The sequence below is a fragment of the Thunnus maccoyii genome, chromosome 9 (assembly GCF_910596095.1).
Source record: "Thunnus maccoyii chromosome 9, fThuMac1.1, whole genome shotgun sequence".
Classification (NCBI taxonomy): Eukaryota; Metazoa; Chordata; class Actinopteri; order Scombriformes; family Scombridae; genus Thunnus; species Thunnus maccoyii.
The window spans coordinates 3,440,196-3,462,345 of NC_056541.1; the positions used below are offsets into that span (position 1 = coordinate 3,440,196).

Here is a 22,150-nt window from a genome sequence, read left to right on the forward strand (position 1 = left end):
TTAATTTAATCATTGATGTGTTTCCCCTCATTGAATGTAACTATTGACTCTTTGTTCTCATGCATATAAAAACTCTGATGACGATGCACTCGGCATCGATTCCTCGGTGGTTGCTGGCGTTCACTTTGTAGGTTTCAGTCCTTTTGCGCAAAAGCTAAATAAATATACAAAGACAAATTTCTCTTTGTTGGTCTCCTTTATTTGGTCAACTTCCACCACAGAAATCAGGTCGGATGGGACACTTTTATGCCTGCCAGTCCATTTTTGGATAGCCTTGCAGTGTAATGTACTGGAATAGTTGACACCAGTGAAAGGGAATCAGAAACACCATCATCATTCAGAGGATAGCTGTTGATAGTCTGTTATTATTTTTCATCCACTTCACTGGCTTCTTCATCTGCCTCCTCGTCACTCGCATCAGTGTTGTCTGATTCCATTTCAAAATCACTCTCTCCATTTTGGATGGCAACAGTCACATCCTGCACACTGTATAGAAGACCTGTCTCTGCTGGTTGCATTCAGAAATGGAAAAAGTAAAAACAAATAATAAATATATGTATTAACGATACATATAAGTATTATATTGTATGAGATAACTTGAAGGAATAGATGGGGTGGTGGACCAAGTGTTCAGGATTGAGAGCCTGGTATTTTCCAGGCTAAATAATATCAATGCAAATTAATCCTAATTCATTTACACATTCCAATAAATTCACACAATACTGTCTGACTAGCCTATTATGCTCTCTACTTATCATACTTAAAGGAGTACTTGCATCCCTCCAGAACATTTACATGTCTATACCAGGACCATTCACACCTGCCCCTGAACAATGCAACAACCATCCCCCAAAATATTCAGAACAGTCAGAACCTGTTTCTAACTAATGTAACAGGCAACTATTTGGGCAAACAAAGAAAGCACAGAAAAAAGCCCAAATCTATTTTTTTGACTGATAAGTCAAATACTGCAACCAGACACCGTTTATTCATTTGTTCAATTCTTGTCTAAACTCACAATTTTAACAGAGAAAACAAATTTAAAACTTAGTTACAGTGAGTCATCAAAGAAATTATATTTCTATTAGTATTTTTTCCATTTGTGAACATGTGAGAAATGCAGTATCCCCATGTAATGTGTAAGGTGCACATGCTATTTTAACTACCACTCTAACCCGGAGTTGTAGAATTACAACATAGACATAACAAGCTCAAAATCAAGTTTGGTGAATGTATTCCACATTAACTAAGTATCTACATGTTCTAGACATTGTAGTAATCACAAAAAAAAATATTTAAGGCATTTTACTTACTTATCTCTTGACAAATCCGGTCCATTAAAACAAGAGGATGAGCTTGATGGAAAGTTTGCAGGAGTTCATGGCCTGGACCTATAAACACATTTACTATCCAATAGCATTGCAAGGATAAACAATAGGACCCATTGACTATGTGAATGTGGTCTTTAAAAAAAACATTTACAGATTTTTTTTTTAGGATAGCTAAAAGTGATTGTTGTAATATTGCAACAGTGGGCCTTGTAGGGTTAATAGACAATGGTGATCCAGAACCTATTCAGTGGTTCAGAGAGCTTGCTTTTATCAACAGTACTTACAAAGATTTGTATTTGTTTTAAACTTTTATGTTTTGATACAGTTTAATTCAGGTGGTGCACTAAATTAAATTGAAGTGTTTTGTGGCTTGATGATGAGGACACTCATTAGGAAGCCAAGCAGATAAATCATCCATGAGCCAGTTTACTAAAGGAGATAACCCTGTGCACGTGCATGTGAGTTTGAAGAGCCTCCCCTCGCTGGACGAGCTGACACTTCTCCCCACGTTCACCCGAATACAATCACTGGATCTGAGAGACAGACCGCTGCTGCAACCCAATGCTCTCAATTTGCCTGTAGAAGGGAGAAAAGATTTCTCCACCGAGACGAAGGACTTCATCTTTAAGTGAGTCGACTTTGCTGTTTTCTCCGCAATGCCAGTCAAGGATCAGCTGCCATCAAACCGACAGAGCGAGAGGACGGCCCCGTCAGTGTCCTCTCGTGTCCTTAGAAATTATCTCCAATAATTATTAATTATTACTAATAACAAGCTGTTTTTCATCCAGATCCAACAAGATTAATAACTGCTGAACATTACTTTACCAGGCCTTATTTTATCAAAGGACAAAGTCAACTTAATTTCTTTATTGGTCCAATAAAAGGACAGGATTGTCCTTTCTTTAACTGCCTTATTTTTTTTTATTTTCTTTAATAGATTAACAATCTCTGAACTTTATTTTTATCTGGCCATTTTATCAAAGAAGGCGTTTCAGCATTAAGCCGTCATCAGCGTAGAGAATCAAATGCAAATGCAAATCAATAAATACATGAAAATGCACATGAGCAGAAATAACAGTTGCCAAAAACACAACAAAGAAACAATCTGCAGTATATGTGTACAATCCATTAAACATCTAAAGAGAAAATAAAATAGATCTATGCTGAAACAACCCAAAATATTTTTTACACAAGAGACCAATAATGTACATAGAGGGCTCCAAATACCGGGTAAGTAAGGAAATCCCTGAGAGATCTCAAAACAAGGATTTGTCTATACTAAGGACTCATAGCATAAAAAAGGGAAAAAAGATTAGGAGCTATATGACTCTATAGAAACCGATTAATAAGTATAGACAAAAGGGCATAGATAAAAATCATAGAAAAAACAACAATATATACAACCATATAAAGCAAATGTAGAAAGGGCAATTAGCATGTCAAGCTAATTTTAATCATAATTTTAATTATAATTTCAATTAAGAGCTAAATAACCCTGTTAGATATTTAGAATTCATAGAATAAATAGACAAAATGTAGAAAAACGTAGAAAAAATATATTTAAAAAATTATTTAAAAAAAACACAAAGCATGTAAAAGGGACCCAATCTGACCTATACACCAACTCAGTCTTTAACTCTGTAATGTTACAAGGTGTAACCTGTACTGTTCATACTGTAGTTTTTTTTCCCTCAATTGTCTGTTGACAGAATAATTGAAAATAAAGATCAATGGTGAAAACAGTATCCATGATGGAGAATGATGCTGGGAATTAAGAGGGATAAATCAAATCTGATAAAGACACTGATACAAACAAAAACAAGTCTTATATCCTTTCACCCCACTTGTTCCTGATAGTTTAAGTTGATGAAGGTCAGAGCCAAGTGGAGGTGAAAGTACATGTGTTTTATGACTCAGCCATAAAGTAGCTACAGTATATAAACTTGGAGGTGACTTCAGATGGACTAAGTGAGCACGAGCATCATGGTGAGTACATGCCTTTGCATTTTAATCTCAATTTTAATAAGTGTTATTGCAATTTGGTTTTAAAGGTAAAAATGTGAGCAATGCAGATGCTGGACTATAAAAGCTACTGTGAACATTTTAGTAAATAGATTAGGTTATGAATTATATAGTGATTGTAAAATGACTGAATAAGGTCAATAAACAATTTCTTTCACTCACTCTGGAGTCAGTTTGAAAATGTTTATATTTTACTCTTTGACAAACTTTCTCATTCTCATGACAGTTCTCATTGTGTGTCCTAATGCCAATCAAGGCATGCAATAACTTTTACCTGTTGTTTTTTTTTATTATTATTTTTGGCAATTTGCCGTTATTAGATACAAGTTGTTACAGTTGAGATAAGGAGAGAGAGAGGTACAGTCAAGCTCAAACCAGGGATGCTGTGGTTACATTGTATGCCTATAAACCACAAGACCACCAAGATACCATAATAATTTTGTTCTGTGTTTTATCTCCAGATGAAGCTGTCAGTGTTGTTGCTGCTGGCCCTGCCGGCTCTGTCCTCGGCCAGTCTTCAGGATATCATAAAGAAGAGTTCAGAGCACCAAAAAAGTAAATAGAAACTGCTATTATGTCCCTTGTGTATGTTTGCTTCTCTTAGGTTTCATTAAGACAGGGAAGGAAAAAGTTTGTAATGGAAATGCTTGCCAAAAAGTGTTTGAGTAACAATGTGTAAAAAACAGCATCAAGATGAAAAATAATAACATATATATAAACAATATTGAGAGAGTTCACTACTACAAATTTCTTAATGGTTTAGGTTGTTAGAATTGGATCCGTGCTCCTTGGTTTTCAAAAGACTAGGGGTCTCATATATAACTGTTGTGTATGCACAAAACAGGGCTTGAAAGAGTCATACACCCATCTATAAAAACAAACTTGATGGGTGAATGTGATTGATATAGTATATATAATAATAATAATATTGTATAATAATCTTCTCACACATTTAATTTCGCTCCGTATAACACATTAGGCAAGGCAAGTTTATTTGTATAGCACATTTCAACAACAAGACAATTCAAAGTGCTTTACATAGAGCATAAACGGCATTAAAACAATATAAAAGCAACACAAGTAAAAAGACATATAAAAACAATTAAAAAGTGTTAAATTTGGAAATAAAAAGAAAGAAGCTAAAAAGGAAATAAGACAGATAAAACAAGAGAATAAAAGTTACAGTGCAGTGTAAAATATTAACCCTCGATGTGGTTTAATAAAAGGCAAATAGAAAGCTATGATTTAAAAGAACTGAGAGTTGCAGCAGATCAACAGTTTTCTGGGAGTTTGTTCCAGATATGTGGAGCATAAAAACTGAACGCTGCTTCTCCATGTTTAGTTTTTACTCTGGGGACAGAAAGCAGACCTGTCTCAGATTACCTGAGAGGTCTGGATGGTTCATAATGTAGCAGCAGATCAGAGATGTATTTTGGCCCTAAACTTTATAAGCTTTATAAACCAACAACAATATCTTAAAATCAATCCTTTGACAGACAGGAAGCCAGTGTAAAGATCTGAGAACTGGACTGATATGATCCACTTTCTTGGTCTTAGTGAGGACTCGAGCAGCAACGTTCTGAATCAGCTGCAGCTGTCTGATGGATTTTTTAGGGAGACCTGTAAAACACCGTTATTAATTATAGATTCACTTTATCATAAACATTCAAGCCAGCAGTGTTATTTGTGTTTGTGCCAGTGAGTCATAACTATTCTATAAACACCTTTCAATTTTAAAAGATATGATCCATTTCATGTCTCAACTCAAAGTCTGATGCGTTGACTCTCAACACTGATTGGTCAAGCTTCTTAAGACAGAGAGACTGATTGGTCAGGTGAAAAAAACACATGCATATTAATATTCATGAAGGCTTTCGCATTGACCATTTATGGTTGAATGTGGGTGTGTAGAGGGCAGAATATGAGGCTGATCCATGTTTCCAGGTGGACTGTGATTTATAAAGGGAAACATGCTCGCATTTGTGTGTACACACGGTTTTATAAATCAGATTTTTTGGGTGGTGCACGCTATTTTTGGCTTTTGTGTGCACGCACACTTTGAGTATAGATCCTATGCACTGATTTATAAATGAGACCCAAGATCACCCACATCATGAAAAATTTCTCATTTAGCTAAAGATTTAACATGATTTAACATTTTTGAAAATTTGCAGTATGAATACATTTGATGTGATTGTCTCTCTGTCCCTTCTCCGTTTTTAAGAAATAGTTCCTGCACTGAACCCAGACCTAGAGGACAGGATTCCTAAAATCACTGCTAATGGATCAATGTTGGCTCATCTGACCCCTCCTGAGTTTGAGAAAAGCCAGAATCAATCTTCCTCCTTCATTTTTGAAAGCACCAACCTTGAATGGCAGCCCTGGAGTGGCTCCATCCCTAATGGAGCTGTTTCAATTTACAACGATTATGTTAGTCGCTATGACTACGTCTGCAAGTATGGGTGTTCGGCCGGCTTCTATAACCCCAGCAAAGGGCTTTACTGTCACTACAGCCTCTCAGGAAGAGAGCTACTTGGCTATCCATTTGATATCCTGGTGAACAAAGATCACTTTGAGATCCTAGAGTGGATAGGGGACTCCTCAGGTTCAGTGCCCATGTATTCAGTTAGGACCTGCTCTGGGGTGAATGTTTATGTGGGGAAGAATGAGTACGGACTTGGGAAGGTCGTTCCTCAGCTTGAGGCCTTCCTCCTTCCCTGGGAAGGAGATGAGTATTGGTACAAGCACTACAAGGTCTTGACCACCAAAAAGGACATTAAAAGCCAGCACATCACTGAGGTTACATATAAAAAAAATGGGATTGAAGCCAAACAGTATCCTCCAGAGGCCATGCGCATGTCCACCAATACCAACAATGCGTGTGAGTCAGTTGTGAAAACTGTTACTCTCTCAAAGACAAACCAGGTAGAGAAAAGTTGGGACATTGGCTCTGCCACCACGTTGGGTTTTATAAGTGGCATCACCGCCGAAATCCCATTCATTGGCACTGGAGGTAGTATTGAGTTTAGCACTGAGACAACAAAGCACTTCTCCAAAGGAACCACTGTGATAGAGGAGACAACCCACTCAGTTTCTGTGGAGCAAAATGTCCCACCAAACCACTCCTGCAGTATCATGATGGTGGGACATAAGTACAAGATAGACATCCCTTTCACAGCACGCATCCAACGCACTTATGACAATGGAGAGACCCGTTGGACATCCATCTCAGGGACATATGACAGCATTGATGTTGGAGAAATCGAGGCCGTGGTGAACCGCTGCGAACCCATCCCTGATGCCACGCCCTGTGCGTGAAAGAATAATAGAAAAGGCGATCTGACATAATTTATGTTAAATTCCTATGAAATTTTATTTAAAATCTGAATAGAAACTTGTTTTTGTGCCTTAACAGATTTAGTTAGGCTTTACAGTTATCTTGTATTTTTTTATTTTCTCTTCATTCTTGTTCCTTTCCACAATTTGATTCTGGGCAAGAAATAAAATGCATGAAAAATGAACATTTATCATTTTACTGATACATGAGTCATGGACATAAATAGCAGTATGGTAGTTGTATGAAACAAATTAAGATAAATGGGGCATGGCGATGTTTTACTATGTATTCACTGCTTTAAAAACACAAATGTTTAAAAAAAAGTATAATAAAGTGTCACTCACCTACCTGCTGTGTCTGTGCTGACTTACAAATCACACAATTACACCTCAACAAACTCAGTGCAATTTTTAATATACTTTACACATTTTCTTTATACTTTTTCACCTGATTATGAGTTCAGTATTAACATTGGACCATCCACATGAAATGCAGCTGCATTTATTGGGCAAATAGATGTCTTTATGGGTTATGATGGGATTGAACAAGTGCAGGGTTTCTTTTAAAGAGATGATAATGCTGTTCAGTCAAATTTATTCTAAAGAACTGACTGAAAGATCACCGATTGCACCACACGTAGTAGCAAACGAGATGTCATTGTGACTACTCTAGTCCCCAGCCCACATAGTGTAGTAATAACATATTGAGCATAATACAGTACCTTGATCTTTTAAGGCACAGTAAGTAATTTTTAGATCATATTTATTAAAACACATAACTGATGAGTCTCTTTAGAGTCAGTTGTTGTTGCTAGTGTTTGAAAATATGTGTAATCTGATCATTTCAATGTCAATCATTATACCAGAGCACAAACTATACTATGTTTAATAAACTGTACACAATGTAGATGCTAGTCAAGGAGTGATGAAAGGTTCATTGAGCTGAAATACCCAATAAATCCAGCAGATGGCACTGAAAGATCACTAATTACTCACCACAAATTGTAGCAAAATGAGATGACTTAATGAATAGTCCCCAGCTCATTATGCACTATTGCAGTAACAATACTCAATTCAACACACTGCTTTTTAAAATTATTTTGATTACATTTTATTGAATTTAATACATAGAAATATATAAATACTATCAATTAAAATATTAACATGAACTTTATATGTATGCTTATAAATAATCATTTGTGTTTCTTTTTTAATATCTGATTTATTTATTAAATTTTCAATAAAGATTTTCACACACATACATAAACATAAACCCTTGTATACATGACCAAGTTAAAAAAAACCCAACAAAAAACATTCTGTAAGGTGCGGTAAACATTAACAGAGATAGTGATGATACTGAGACATGAGGGTAATGTCAACAATAATAATAGACAATAATGATTAAATAAATAATAAAAAATTACAAAAACAAAACATAAAAAAACTTCCAAACTACAAGACATTTTGGAAACAATAACATACTAGACATACTGTGTGCTACTAGCATGGGGAAAGCTGAACTCAGAAGGTGCAGGACGTTGGTGCAGTACAGGTGGTTGCTCAATCAAGTCCGAATAACACGCCTCACTAGTAATGTGAGAAAAGCTTCAGTGAAGTATGACGGCAGTGGATGGTCAGTGGTGGGTAGAACATCAAACAGGCCAACTAAAGGTGAGGGTGGATATTAGCAGATGTGATGGCTGAGAGTGACCAAGTAATGTAAAGTGTAAAGTAATGTAAAGTAATGTGTAATTTATCAGAGGCTGAAGATCGGTGCATTAAGAGAGTGTTATACAGCTTTGAAATGGTACCTTTGAGGTGAGGATTAATGTTAAAAATTGTGTCAACCAAGGTAGAAGGAGTAAAAGTGGGGAAACCAAGGAAGTGTTTGCAAATAACGTTATGGATTTGTAAGTATCTGACAAAGCGGTAAATTGAATACACAAATTAACTGATGAAAATGTTCCATCAATGTAAAGATGCTTTACAGAGACAATCCCATGGTCTTCCGAGGCATCATTTGTGTTTCTCAGATTTCTCTGTTTACAATAAAAATGCATGCTTGTTTCACTGTGTATACAAACATTACTGATGTAAACAAACCTTGCCTCAGCATCAGAAAACAATATTTTTTAAAATTTTCTTTATTTTTACTCCACTGTCAGTCAGTTTCACATTTATAGCAGGTTTCAATCTTCCCTGGATCATGGATTGTTAGTTAGTTAGAAAGTTTATTGCCCACGTTGTGTGTGGCTTCAGCAGCGTTAAAAACAGTATAATACAAGAAAACAAGCAGTAGGGACACAGTATCAACAAACATGATTTCTGATGATTTTAAAGTAAAAATAAAGCATGATAAACTATAACGATTTATACCACTGACCCTCTGATTAATGGACGACCCGCTCTACCTCCTGAGCTACAGCCACCCTTGAAAACTGTCAGTATGTTTAGGAAGAAAAAAAGCTTTGAGTGTGCTGTTGATGTGCACTGCTCAAAGGAAATGGAAAAAATCAAACTAATTGTGGATGTCGGTGAAATACCTCCAGAACATGTCAAAAGACAAAAATCACATTTTGCTGTCTCTTCATTAAGTTTAATTGCGAGTTCACATTCTTAATTGGCAGTTGGTTGATGGTTGAAATGCACATTTTTTGTATAATAACTGCAAAGCAATTTATCAAAGATTATACTGTATACAATTAGTATGTAGTATTGAATTGAGACACAATTTAAGTTCATTGTCAGCGTTTGTGCACTGGAAGCTGCAAGTTTCCACATCACACTTGTGTAAGTTGCATAATGGACCACAATTTTCTTTGTGATGTCACATAATCATGTTCAGACATATAGTGCACATATTAAACTTATATAAGATTTAAAGTGAGCACAGAGAAACTTCAGCAGATGAATGTGAAAACAAACTGCACATACATTCATTCTGCACAGAGAAGAGAACAACATCCAAGTGGAGTAACAATAAGCAAAACACCTTTTTAATGGAGAGGGACTTTAAAATTCCACGTGATTTTATTATGTACAAAACCAGTTATTACTAAGGCATGAAATAAAAAGGCATATTCATTACATTCATTTTACTGGAGTCCAACGTGGCTTACAATAAGTGTATTCAAACTCAGTAAGAACAAGGTATAGATGTGAAAAACTCGATGTGCAACTCTCCCAAATTAGCTGCTAAAACACTGCAAGTGCATAGAATCTAACAAGCATTATACAGTCCCTCCAGGAAACTGCAATTCTGCAATCGCAATAATTAACACAATATCAAGAAACATCCACAATATTTGCAAGAGCTTGCAATTTTGGTAAATTATAAGCATGCTTTTTATCAAAGGAAGTGATTACATATGACTCTTTGTTGGTAGTATTTAAAAAATTGCATTGTTTTCCTTTGCTTGCAATTTTTCCCAATTCCCACAATTTTTATGCAGTAAAAGCACATAAAACATTGCACATTCTATCAAATTTTCTGAGATGAGCTGCTGCAAAATCAAGAATTTTTGGCTGCAATAACCACAGAAAAACTCTGTCCTGGATGGATTTCGCAATTCTTGACTTTTATGGACAAGGCTGGGTATTCTCTAGAGGTTCACATCGGTCCACCACGGCCTGGACTTCTCTAATCTGAACGCTGTTGTACGTCCCTGAGATGGACATCGTGTGGATCTCTCCATTACCGTATGTGCGTCTGAGGCGTGCTGTGAACGGGATGTCAGCTTTGTACTTATACTGCACCATATTAACCATGCAGGCGTGGTTTGGTGGAGCAGTGAGCTCCACAGAGACAGAATCAGTGATGGCCTCCGTCACCGTGTTTTCCCGGGAGAACTGGAATGTCGCCTCGGTGCTGAACTCAATGCCTACAGAGAATAATGAGGGAATACCAGCCGTGATGGTAGTTTTAACACCAAATGTGATGGAAGAGGTGATGTCCCAGCTGTGCGCCACCTGATATGTCTTTGAGAGGGTATCTGTTTTCACCACTGGGCGGCACTCATAGTTGCTGATGGATGTTTCTTGAATGATCTCTGGAGGATACTTTAAGATATTTGACTCATCAGTGTTGTACCTGACATCATAGATATGCTGGCTGTTTACATTCTGATCGAAGGTCAGGACCTGGTAGTGGCTGTATGAATACTCTTTTTCCTTCCAAGGCAGGTAGAAAGCTTTATCCTGAGTAACCACCTTCCCAAGTCCATATTTGTTCTTCCCTACATATGTGTCCTCCCCGGGACAGGTTCTGACTGAATTCTGGGGCACTGAACCATGGGAATCGTCCTTCCACTGCAGGATCTCAAATTTGTCTTTGTTCACCAGGATCTCAAAGGGGGAACCGAAATATGCTTTTTTTGCACTGGGATAGTGGCAATAAGGGCCCATGCTGGGGTTATAAAAGCCAGCGTTACACATGTATTTGCAGACATAGTCAATGCGATCAACATATCGATTGTAGATTGAGATGGAATTGTTGGGGAGAGAGTTGTTCCACGTCACCCATTCCAGGATGGTGCCGACGTCAGCAGTGATGGAGGACGACTGAACCTGCCTCTCCTGCGTTAACTCAGCAACTCTGAGTAGCGGCAGATCTCTTGGCATCGATCCATTAGCGGTGATTTCAGGCCCGCCATCTAGATGTGGATTCATTAAGGAGACTGGATAAAAGGAAGGGAAAAGAAACAAGAACAATGTTTGTTTTAATACAAGAACCAGGACAACGTTTACCTTTAAAATGAGGATTCTTCATGCACATTCCAGGATGAGAGCACTTTAAATCACATTAATTCGTTAGAATCAGAAGTAAAATATTCTCCTAGTTAGTACTTAATGTCTCCATTCATCTGGAAAAGCTTACGTTTCCAGGTCAGTTCTTAACAAATTTGTAAACTAAATTCAATAAAATTTGGTGGGAAGCTAAGACATGAGCCAAGGTTTAAATGTTTAGCTCTTGGTATGGTTACAGTTCCAGCATTTTGTAAAGAATTTCTTAACATGGTAAGATAATTTTATAGAATATTTTAAACATATATAAAGATATTTTGTATCTTATTCCTCCGTGCCGTAGACCTCCGTTGTTAAAAACATGTCAGTGTGCCACACTGCTGCAATGGATGCATCATGAAGAGTTTGGTCACATTAGTTTGTTTAGAAACGGCTCCAAAGACTAATATCAGTGATCACGTTTTCAGTGTCCAGAGAGTAGTTCTGTGTAAAGCAGCTTGTTGTGCTACATATCCATTGTAGATTGAGACTGCATTGTTGGGGACTTCATACTGTTCTTTGAGAAATTTACAGTGTAGTGAAGCTATAAACAGAACCACGTTCCCGCACATGCTTTATGATAAACATGTCTGCTTGAGTCTTTTTGCCCATTCTCTAAAATTATCTGTTTGTGTTTACCATTTCTGTGCTCTGTGTTGTTCTTGATGTCCAGAGGATTGGCTGAGGATGGAGTCTGCAGAGCCAGCAGGAACAACACTGACAGCTTCATCTGGAGATTAAACACAGAAGGTTATAATACAGTGTTCAAACAATCTTTAAATACAAGTTTGGTGAAGAATTCAGAATCTCAAATGTTAAGTCATCAACAGATTAAACCTGGACTCTCTGAACATGGTAAATTTATTTTTGGAGGAGAAAGAAGAACTAAAATAATGATTAAAATTTAGGAAAATTATAAGTTGATATCAGAAAGAAAACTCCCAGTAGCATTAATAATTCTCAGTGATACAGATTCACAATTTGACTAATTACAACACAAAATACAATAAAAAGTACCCACCATCATAGTGTCCATCACCTGATACACCTGATACACCTCCAGTCACCTCCAGGTTTATATACTGTAGCTGCTTCATTGTTGAGTCATTGAACAAACAGTTTTACTTTGTCTTGGCACTTAAATTAACCAGTAAACATTAACTGGTCCACTGGTGTGAGAGCAGATATCATAAGATGGATGGGTTTATTTGTGTCCAGATAAGATTTAGCTCTCTTTTTTATCAGGTAAAAGGGGAAATTTCATAGTTCAGCCTGGTAAGTAAAGGGTACATTATTATTTATATACATATAATTATTCTCAGCTTTTGATAGTAGACTGGTTTCTGAAAGCATGTAAATAAGAAATATGGTTTAATTTATTAAGTTAAAAAATTTAGATTTATATGAACAGATGTCTGCAGGAAAACCAAATGTTCTGGAGTTTTGGAGACTTGCAGGTCATTATTTTACATTTATTTATTTTTATTTTACCTTTATTTTACCAGACAAGACATTAACAACAGTTTCTTATTTACAATGACGGCCTGACAGGTGTCAGAAGACACTTGAAAGGGGAAAGAGGGTAGGAGACAAAAAAAACAACAAAAAAACAAAAAACAAAGAATGACTAATTATTCAAACAGAAGAAAAACATTTACAAGTATCATTAAAAATATCCATAAGAAGGCCCATAAAAGCAGTGATTGAAATAAACTTATCCAGTTAAATGTTTATTGTAACAAATTCCAATCATTAGCAGCAACAGACTGCAATGACAACAGGCCAAAGGATGTGTTGGCATTTACTCTGATGTAAGAGGAAGACCGCGTATTGTACTTGGCCACAAATATTGGCTGCAATAACTAACTTAGATTGAGGGGTGAGTATCCAAGATGCATTACATGCATTTAGCAAACCAGATTACTGATGAATACGATTAAGTCAAGAAATCAGATTTCTTATAACAAGGAAGCCACCCTTGGCAAACTTCCTGTTCACCTTTAGCTGTTAGACACCTCTTGTGTCTCACAGCTATCAGACCAGATCATATAAATGGGTAACCTTCAGTGTCCCTCCAGTCTGCTTTGAACTTGGTAAAACTGCATTTTCTTTCTATGAAGCCTGGACTTGGGAGAATTTTCAGGATAAATCTCATCTCAAAACATTGCCCTCATATGGAGTGTTCAAGCACATTAAAAAATGTTTCACAAGGAATGTAAATAGTCAAATTTGTTTTTTTTCATGTCTCTCCGGTTCTGTTTTCTTGTGTTAGATGTGATTGTTGGAATTAAGATCAAAAATGTGTGTTCTTATTGTTGGGTCCCACCAGCTGAACACGTTTCAAGACTCTAAGAAACAAAGAGTCCTTGGTTGTTCGCACCCAAGTGTGAACCCAGGTTAACAAAACTAGAGATACTCCTCTTCTCACTCTCTTTCCCCTCACGGCTGCTGCAGCAAGTTATCTAGTGCCAGCAGCTACCACACAAGTCTGCTGGCTGATTTAACAAGCACAGGAGCCACAAAGTAGAGTTAGCTTGCCGCTAACTCTGTAAGGACTGCACAAAGGAGTGACCTGGGCCCTCTGACCTACATGACTGGAGCACCAACTACCCAGCAAAGCCTGCATCCTTCAGCCTTGGAGCCAAACTCTTCTCAGTCTGACTCATCCATAGAAGCATAAGAGGCAGCACGCCACAAAGCATCTCTTTCTCCACAGACTTGGTAACAACTGTGCATAGCCTAGTAAAATATAGCATAGCATAGTATGGCTAAGTATAGACTGTTAACTTTGTAGATGTACATGTACTGTTTTTGATTTAACGTTGTTCACTGAGTTTTATTGTTGTGATGCATTTCCATTGTTAAGCTATTGAATAGCCATACACATGTTACATCCAGTAACTAGGCCTTGCATGCAACTAACCTCTTCCTAACCTGGCACCTTTAGCCTACATGAATTGGAACAGAGAACCAAACAGTTAAGAGGTTCAAAAACCAACTTTGCACACTTTGCTTCTGGCAACACATGTGCTTTTAAGACACCACATGGTCTGGCCTTTTGTCTCTGTGGTTCTCTTTGTCAGCCATATTGTCTGCATGCCATGTGCTCAGTGTGATAGCCAAACCTGTAGCCAAGGCCCAACATTATGTAACTGTGTGACAGGTCTCCCTTGAGAAAGAGACTATACATCTAAAGAGACTTCCTGGTTAAATAACAGATAAATAAAAAACAAGATGAAGATAATCTGTCGGTGCTGAGCTCTGTGTGTTTAATCTCTTGAACATGAGGCAGAGAATGGTTGAACGTCATCAAAGATTAAATCCATTTGTAAATAGTTCTGTATGTTCCAGATACATTACTTTTAAATGGTAATGAATGAAAATATTCCCCCTTTTCCTTTGATAATCAAGCCAGGTAGGTAAAATAAACATCAGGGATTGTTAACTTATCAAGGAAGTCAGAGGTTATAACAGAAATAAATACACCGCTGAGGGAAACGCCTTTTGTTAAGCAGATCGTTCAATTTTGAAGCCACTTCTCTTTATCAACAGGTGTGTCTAATCTTTGAGCTTTTGTTTGTATCTTAAAAGACATTAAACTGTTTTGGTTTCAGTTTGTCAATCTAAATTGTAGAAACAGTCCCTTGGTGAAAACCTGCATCAGTTTTACTCCAAACCAAAGTATTCAACAAATTGAAATTTTTACCTGATTATGGCGCTAGATTATATTCAGGGGATTAACAAAGTTATTACAGTTTGTCCTCTGGGGAACATGCATGTCTGCACCAAATCTGACGGCAATCCAACCAATAGTTTCTGAGCCATTTCAGTCTAGACCAGAAATGTCAATCTGCTGGTTGTGTGTGACTATAAGTTAAAGAAACATCAAAGTCATGAGGATAAATTGTCAGCGAATCATGAATGAATGTATAAAATTTTATACCAATCCACCTTTACACACAATTTTTTGCACACATGGACATAAAAATGAACAATTATAAAAACTAAATACTGTGAATAAGCCACTATAAGGCTCTTTAGACAGTTAAAGTTTCTATTATTATTTTATGTTTTTGCTGAGGCATTGCAGAGTGGCGATGTGAGGCTTCAGTGACATAGTGACCCAATAAAATTAATTCCCAAGTGGCTCATATGAGGCTATGTGGCAGGCACAAATTACAATGCTAAAAACAGAGGACCATTATAATAATATAATAGGATTTTTTTTCAGACAGGCAGGAGGACTAGATTAAACTGACTGCTGTTATACACAGAAACATCTTGGCAACATATTATTTCTCTCAGCGTTTGGTAGATACAGAACCATCAAAAATAGTTCAAACACTTTGAAAAATACATACTATGCTGGCAGCGGCCAGTCACATAACAGATATTTTAACAGGCTCACACCCTCACAACTTACAGCCTACTCACTCAGTGTTGTACTTGATAGACTGGGTGTGAGCACCTATTGTTGCAGCTGGATATCCATCCACAGTGGGTGTCTGATTAAGGAGCTGACACGGAAGCAAATAATAGTTTTGATAAAGTGCTTAGATAACAGCAGTTGGTAATAGTGTCTTTATCTAGGCACTTAGAGTGAGGTACAAATTATAGTAATTAAGTATCTGAAAATATAAACACAAATAAATAACCATGTATAGTTTGACAAAGATATATCATTCATAACTAAATAATTCCTAAATAATGTGCACCATCAGCACATTAATAGATCTGACAACATCACACATTATATAGATGACCACAAATTTCTTTCTTTTAAACACAGCACTGCCAATATACATGAAATACATTAACCAACAAAGTCAGCTGCAGGACAGGAGTGTTCACCAGTGGGAATTTAAAAAAAAAAGCTTTCAATTTTTGTTAGCTTGGCTACGTCATCCTCCAGTTCTCTCCTTTCTCCTCTGAAATCTGCTTTTGTGTCGAAAAAGCATTTACGGCTCTGTGCTGCCTGAAAAAACCCACTTAAGTAAAAGTACATAAGTATTATGAGCTTGATGTAGTTAAAGTATTGCAGTAAAAGTACATAAGTATTATGAGCTTGATGTAGTTAAAGTATTGCAGTAAAAGTACATAAGTATTATGAGCTTGATGTAGTTAAAGTATTGCAGTAAAAGTACATAAGTATTATGAGCTTGATGTAGTTAAAGTATTGCAGTAAAAGTAGTGGTTTGGTCCCTCTGACTGATATATTATTATATATGACATCATTAGATTATTAATAGTGAAGCATCAGTGTTAGAGCAGCATGTTACTGTTGTAGCTGCTGGAGGTGAAGCTAGTTTACACTACTTTATATACAGTTAGCTAGTTTAGTCCAGTGGTTCCCAACCTAGGGGTCGGGCCCCTCCAAAGGGTCAGCAGATAAATCTGAGGGGTCGTGAGATGATTAATGGGAGAGGAAAGAAGAAAAAACAAAGTTCTGACACACAAATCTGTTTTCAGTTTTTTGGACTTTTTCTCTAATCTTTGATTTTTGCTGAAATATTGGATCATTTGAACATTTATTGAAATGAAAGCATGTGAGAAGTTTAGAGGGAAAAATCACTATTTGGTGGAGCTGTTAACAACTCATAGACATGTGAAATGTGACCCCGACTACACACTGCTTTTTGTAAGACGTCAAAAGACAAAAAGGTTGGAAACCACTGGTTTCATCTTTAACAATGTGTTGTATTTTAAAAGCTTGTTATATTATCCATTGTGTCAAATCTTCATCTGAAAAGTAACTAAAGCTGTCAAATAAATGTAGTGGAGTAGAAAGTACAATATTTCTGAGTGGAAGTATAAAGTAGCATCACATGGAAATACTCAAGTAAAGTACAAGTACCTCAAAATTGTACTTAAGTATTTTTACTTAAGTAACTTTTTTAATGCAAGACTTTTACTCAGTTGGATCTGAATACTTCCTCCACCGCACATAAAGTTATTAACACTAAAATTAATAGAATGTAATATAACAGCTCTGCAAAAACATTTCACAAAGTAGAAGTGGTGACAGTTTAGGTTTTAGGTTTTTGGTTTAAACTCTTTTAGAGAGGTGTTGATTCAACTTAACTGTCATTTTAGAGGCTGTAGTTTATGGTGCTGTTGAGTTGTGCTGCATTAGACTGAGAGGTGTTTCTCATATTTTCGTTAAACTAAATATTAAAAACACCAACTAGCCTTTATTGAAGAATTTATATTAAGCATAGATGTTACTGTCCCAACAGTGTTTGTGTCAACATTTGGCAATGATCCTTTTACAATAATTTTGTTTGTTTAAATGGGCAGATTGCCACTGAGGAAGTACAAAGACTTCAATCTGTATTTGTTTTATAGTAATAAGGAAAAATATGTCTTTTATTGCCACTGCTGCCTTACCAGCTTTATTCTTTTATATAGTTAATGTCTGATCTTTATTGTGTCCTCCTGGTCAAGTGTGGAGGTTGTAAGTAACTTCACTTCTTTCTAACTCCACATCCCCTCATTTTTTTTTTTTTTTCATTTTCAGATTTCTTCGTAGTCTTCAATGCCATCCGATGCGGACTCATGTGACATCACTTGATAACGATTAAATCTCATTAATCTGAATCTATCATCTCTTTGTGTCCTTTATCAGTGTCCAATCTTTATGACCTGATGTTAAGTTATACAGGATTTTCTGTGAAGGAAGTACAGAGGCTTGTTTACATTTTATTACATTTGTATAGTGATGGTCATAAGCAACGAAGCAGGAACAGTTACCATAAATGCTTTGATCATGCAGCAGCTTATAGGGAGGTTTTATTTGTTCTTGTCTCCCTGCCACATATTCAAGTGAAACAAGCTACTCTCCAATTACAAGCCCCAAGCTTGCAACACTTGAAGGAAAAATACAACATTTACATTTGGTAAATTCTCTTGTTCTTTGTTTTCCCCAGAGTCAGATGAGAAGGTGGATGACAATTTCATCACTTTGCATCCATTAAAGAGAGAGGTCCGGGAAATGTTTAGCCTAGCTTAAGGGGGAACTGGTAGCCTAACTTCATCAGAAGTGTCATAATGTCCTGAAAAAATCTGATTACTCTAAAACCACTTAACATGAAGGTGCTCAGAAAAGAGATTTCCCCTCTTCTCTCAGACAGCTGACAGCTTCTTCTTCTTTTTACTTATAGGTGTTTAGGGGACATTGTTTATGATAATGATCAAATCTCATAAACCTGGATCTACTCATTAAGTTAGAGCAAATTGAAACAAGCAATTTATTATAAGTCTGAGTCACAAGGGTGTCGCTTAGCACAAAGACTAGAAGTAAAAAAGTACACCTTCCAAAAAACTCCAAAATTGTCTGATTTACATGTTATTTCAAATGTGTTGGAATACAAAATGAGCACGTGTGTAAAAAGTTAACAATGGTTTGTCAAGTGACGTCTTTTTATTTAAAAGACACAAACGCTGACTGCTGAGTAATAAAAACAAAACTGCTTACTGGTTAAAAATTAAAAGGACAGCATTGCGTCTAGTGTCTCATACAGTCTTATCTCTTTGTGTTCTTTATCAGTGTTCAATGACCTTTTCTGTAAAGGAAAATCCTAAAATATATGATCATGTTTTTCAGGAACACCCCCCCCCCCCCCCCCCCCCCCCCCCCACACACACACACCTTCTCTCGCACACACACACACACACACAAACACTCCTTCTGATTCTCACTCTCTCATCTCATTGGTCCAGTTAGTGTTTAAAGTTGGTGGTCAATGTGGGAGACCAGACAAAGTAAAACTGCAGTTTGCTGTGTGTAGCCATATAAACCTGGAGCCAACAGGAGGTGGACAGTGTTAAGGTGGATGTGATGGTGAGTACTTGTTTGTTTTATTTTTTTACCTCAGTGTATTTTATTGAGAAGGTATTCAATTTGGTGTGAAAATGAGTTTAAACCCACATTTTATGATTTTATTCTCTGACAGTAGATATGGTAATTATCTAAAAGTAATGACAGAAAGCTTATCAGAGGCAATTTGGTCAGTGTCATGAAACCAAATTTGATTTTGAGCTTAATAGTCATTTTATGAAAGAAAAAAACAAAAGTTAATTAAGCTTTAGGATCTGTTAACTGCCACTCATCAAATTAAAAGGCCACAGTTAGCAGTACATTTCTCAGATTAACATAGATTTATCAGTAGATACTTCTCAACCCCTAACTAATTGATAAAAATAAGTCCAGAAGGGGAGCATGCTATGGAAAGTATGCTGATCAGCAAAATACCTACAGTATTTTTGCAGTCAAGTCTTTCTTTTCATAAACATTGTTTTGGGGGATTCCCTGAAAATCCCAAGACTGAAATATTTGGAGTGATCCTTCTGGATCATTAAAATTCATTGAATATGCTTTTGGTTATGGCAATCAAATGTTTTACTGTTAACTTCATAATGCAATTTTAATCCATCCCCTTTTCATATTTTGACATCAGTTTCATCAATTTGTCTTTTTTTTGTTCCAGTTCTGCAACTATAATCCACCTTTCCTTACTGTTTTCATAAATTTAGATGACAAAGTAACATGCACACTGACTCCACCTGATACCATATATGGCCTGTCAGTGTACATGTGTATATGCTGTATGTGTGGGGTAACCATTGTTAAACCATTGTAATGGCATAATTTTATTTATCTAATGTTGTTTAATGGCTTTGCACCTAAAATTTATACTGCATGCATAATTACAATTACTCCTTTCTAATTTTTCCTGAAACTAAAATTACGTTGCAGCTTTTTCCTCGATTCTTCCTGAAAATGTATTCTCCCATGCACATTGAGACCAAAATTGAAGCAGAGGAACATTATATAGTCTTTCTAATTATAGTAAAAGTCTTTATTCAATTAAACTCAAGACAACTTTATTTATCCCTGTAAAGGCAGTTGTATGCAGTATCTCATTAGCTTGACACATGAGCTGCTAAATTCTTCACCGATGTTCATTTAATGATTTACTGACAATAATTGTGTTCTGTTTCGATCTCCAGATGAAGCTGTTTTTGTTGCTGGTCCTACCAGCTCTGTCATCAGCCAGTTCTCTTGACATTGTCAATGGCACAGAGCAAATAAATGGTAATTATTGATTATGCATTTCTCTTGTTGCTATGTTAATTATTTGTTTATTATATTAGTTTATTTGTCAGCGGCAATGCAATTCATCAACAGAAAAAAGGCTGATTGAATTTTGAAGGCAAGTTTTCATCTGTGTTTCTGGCAAAATGTTTAAAGGGCATCTTAAAAAATAAAATGAAACAACATATCTTATGAAGTTAACTAATACAAACAAACATAATAACAAATATCATGCACAAGACTCTACAGTACAGGACATGTGGACCAATAAAAAATACCACACATTGTGTAAAACACATGGCAGTTTGCCAGAATCCAAATTGAGGAAGGACACATGATGACAAGAAAACATAAAAAATAAAATCAGACAAGGAAAGAAATAGCAGAGGACTGATCAAGACAATAAAACAAGACAAGGTGACAGGAAATGTTTACATTTCACATATTCATTATTATTATAACTATTATTATTATCTTTCCATATAGCCTCTGGCTACTGCAAAAAATACTTCCTGTGTCACAGTACAAGTGCCAGTGGTTGGGAATCACTATCCTAACTGATACTTCATTTTGGTTAAGTTGGGACAAGAAAACAAGAGTCTACAGCAATTCTAGCAGCTCTATGAGGCTGTATTGTAATTTATTATTTTTTTTACCATATTAACCATTAGTTTGGCATGTTAGCATGGTAACACTTGCTAATTAGCATAAACACAAAATACATGGGAATGTCATTCGTTTTGCAGGCATTTGAGTAAAATGTCTATTTGATGGATGGACATGAAATTTGGTGCACACATTCATGTCCCCTTCAGGATGAAATGTAATAACTTTGGTGATCCTCTGACTTTTCATCTAGTGACATCATCAGGTCAAACTTTCAGTTTGTCCAATCAGCATGTTAGCATACTCAGTCTTGTTTAGAGAGAATGGCCTCAAAATGTTCTGCTTGCTTTGGATTGTCAGAATTGTGCTTGATTTTGAAGTGATTACATCAAATAATAAAAAAACATAGAACAGAATAGAATAGAATCAAATAGAACAGAACTTTAATGTCCCACTATGTTTTCCTTTGTCTCACCATTAAAAACAACAACAATAAACAATGATGACAATAAAAACAAAGACACATAGAAGGTCAAACATCAGCAGTACAGCAATATACTGTATGTGCAACAGTTATCCAGTTGTTTAATGAGATGCCCTTACCTGGGCATATTCTAGTGCTATTTATTCATTATATTCACTGCATTTGGTACAAAGGACACTTATATATCTTTATGTTAACCAGAGGTGGCCTATAATGTCGTCCAGAAGGTATTAACTCAAATTAAGAATAGAGGGAATGTTCAGTGTTATTAATATTAGATAGAACTTGACCGTACATAACAGTATTATACAGAGCATCTAATGATCTGAATGAATGCTGGCAAACTACAAATTTCCCAGCTGGTTTTACAACCCTGAACATTTTCAGACTTGTAGTAACATGGTACAAATTTCTTTTATACAGTGTCAATACTGGACCCTGATCTAGGGGAAAGGGTTCCTGAAATCAACGCTAACAATTCGATTACAGCTG

The 22,150-nt window shown here is 36.3% G+C and overlaps 2 protein-coding genes across 2 annotated transcripts; one reads left to right on the plus strand and one right to left on the minus strand.

Moving 5' to 3' along the window:
- Nucleotides 1-2,534: 2,534 nt before the first annotated feature.
- LOC121903782 (natterin-3-like) lies at nucleotides 2,535-6,671 on the plus strand. The gene is made up of 3 exons (XM_042421170.1): nucleotides 2,535-2,561; nucleotides 3,815-3,908; nucleotides 5,578-6,671. Exons 1-3 carry the CDS (start codon nucleotides 2,535-2,537, stop codon nucleotides 6,669-6,671), a joined length of 1,215 nt encoding a protein of 404 aa, XP_042277104.1.
- Nucleotides 6,672-10,271: 3,600 nt separating this feature from the next.
- Nucleotides 10,272-11,312, minus strand: LOC121903783 (natterin-4-like). Its single transcript, XM_042421171.1, has one exon. It carries the CDS (start codon nucleotides 11,310-11,312, stop codon nucleotides 10,272-10,274), a length of 1,041 nt encoding a protein of 346 aa, XP_042277105.1.
- Nucleotides 11,313-22,150: the final 10,838 nt, after the last annotated feature.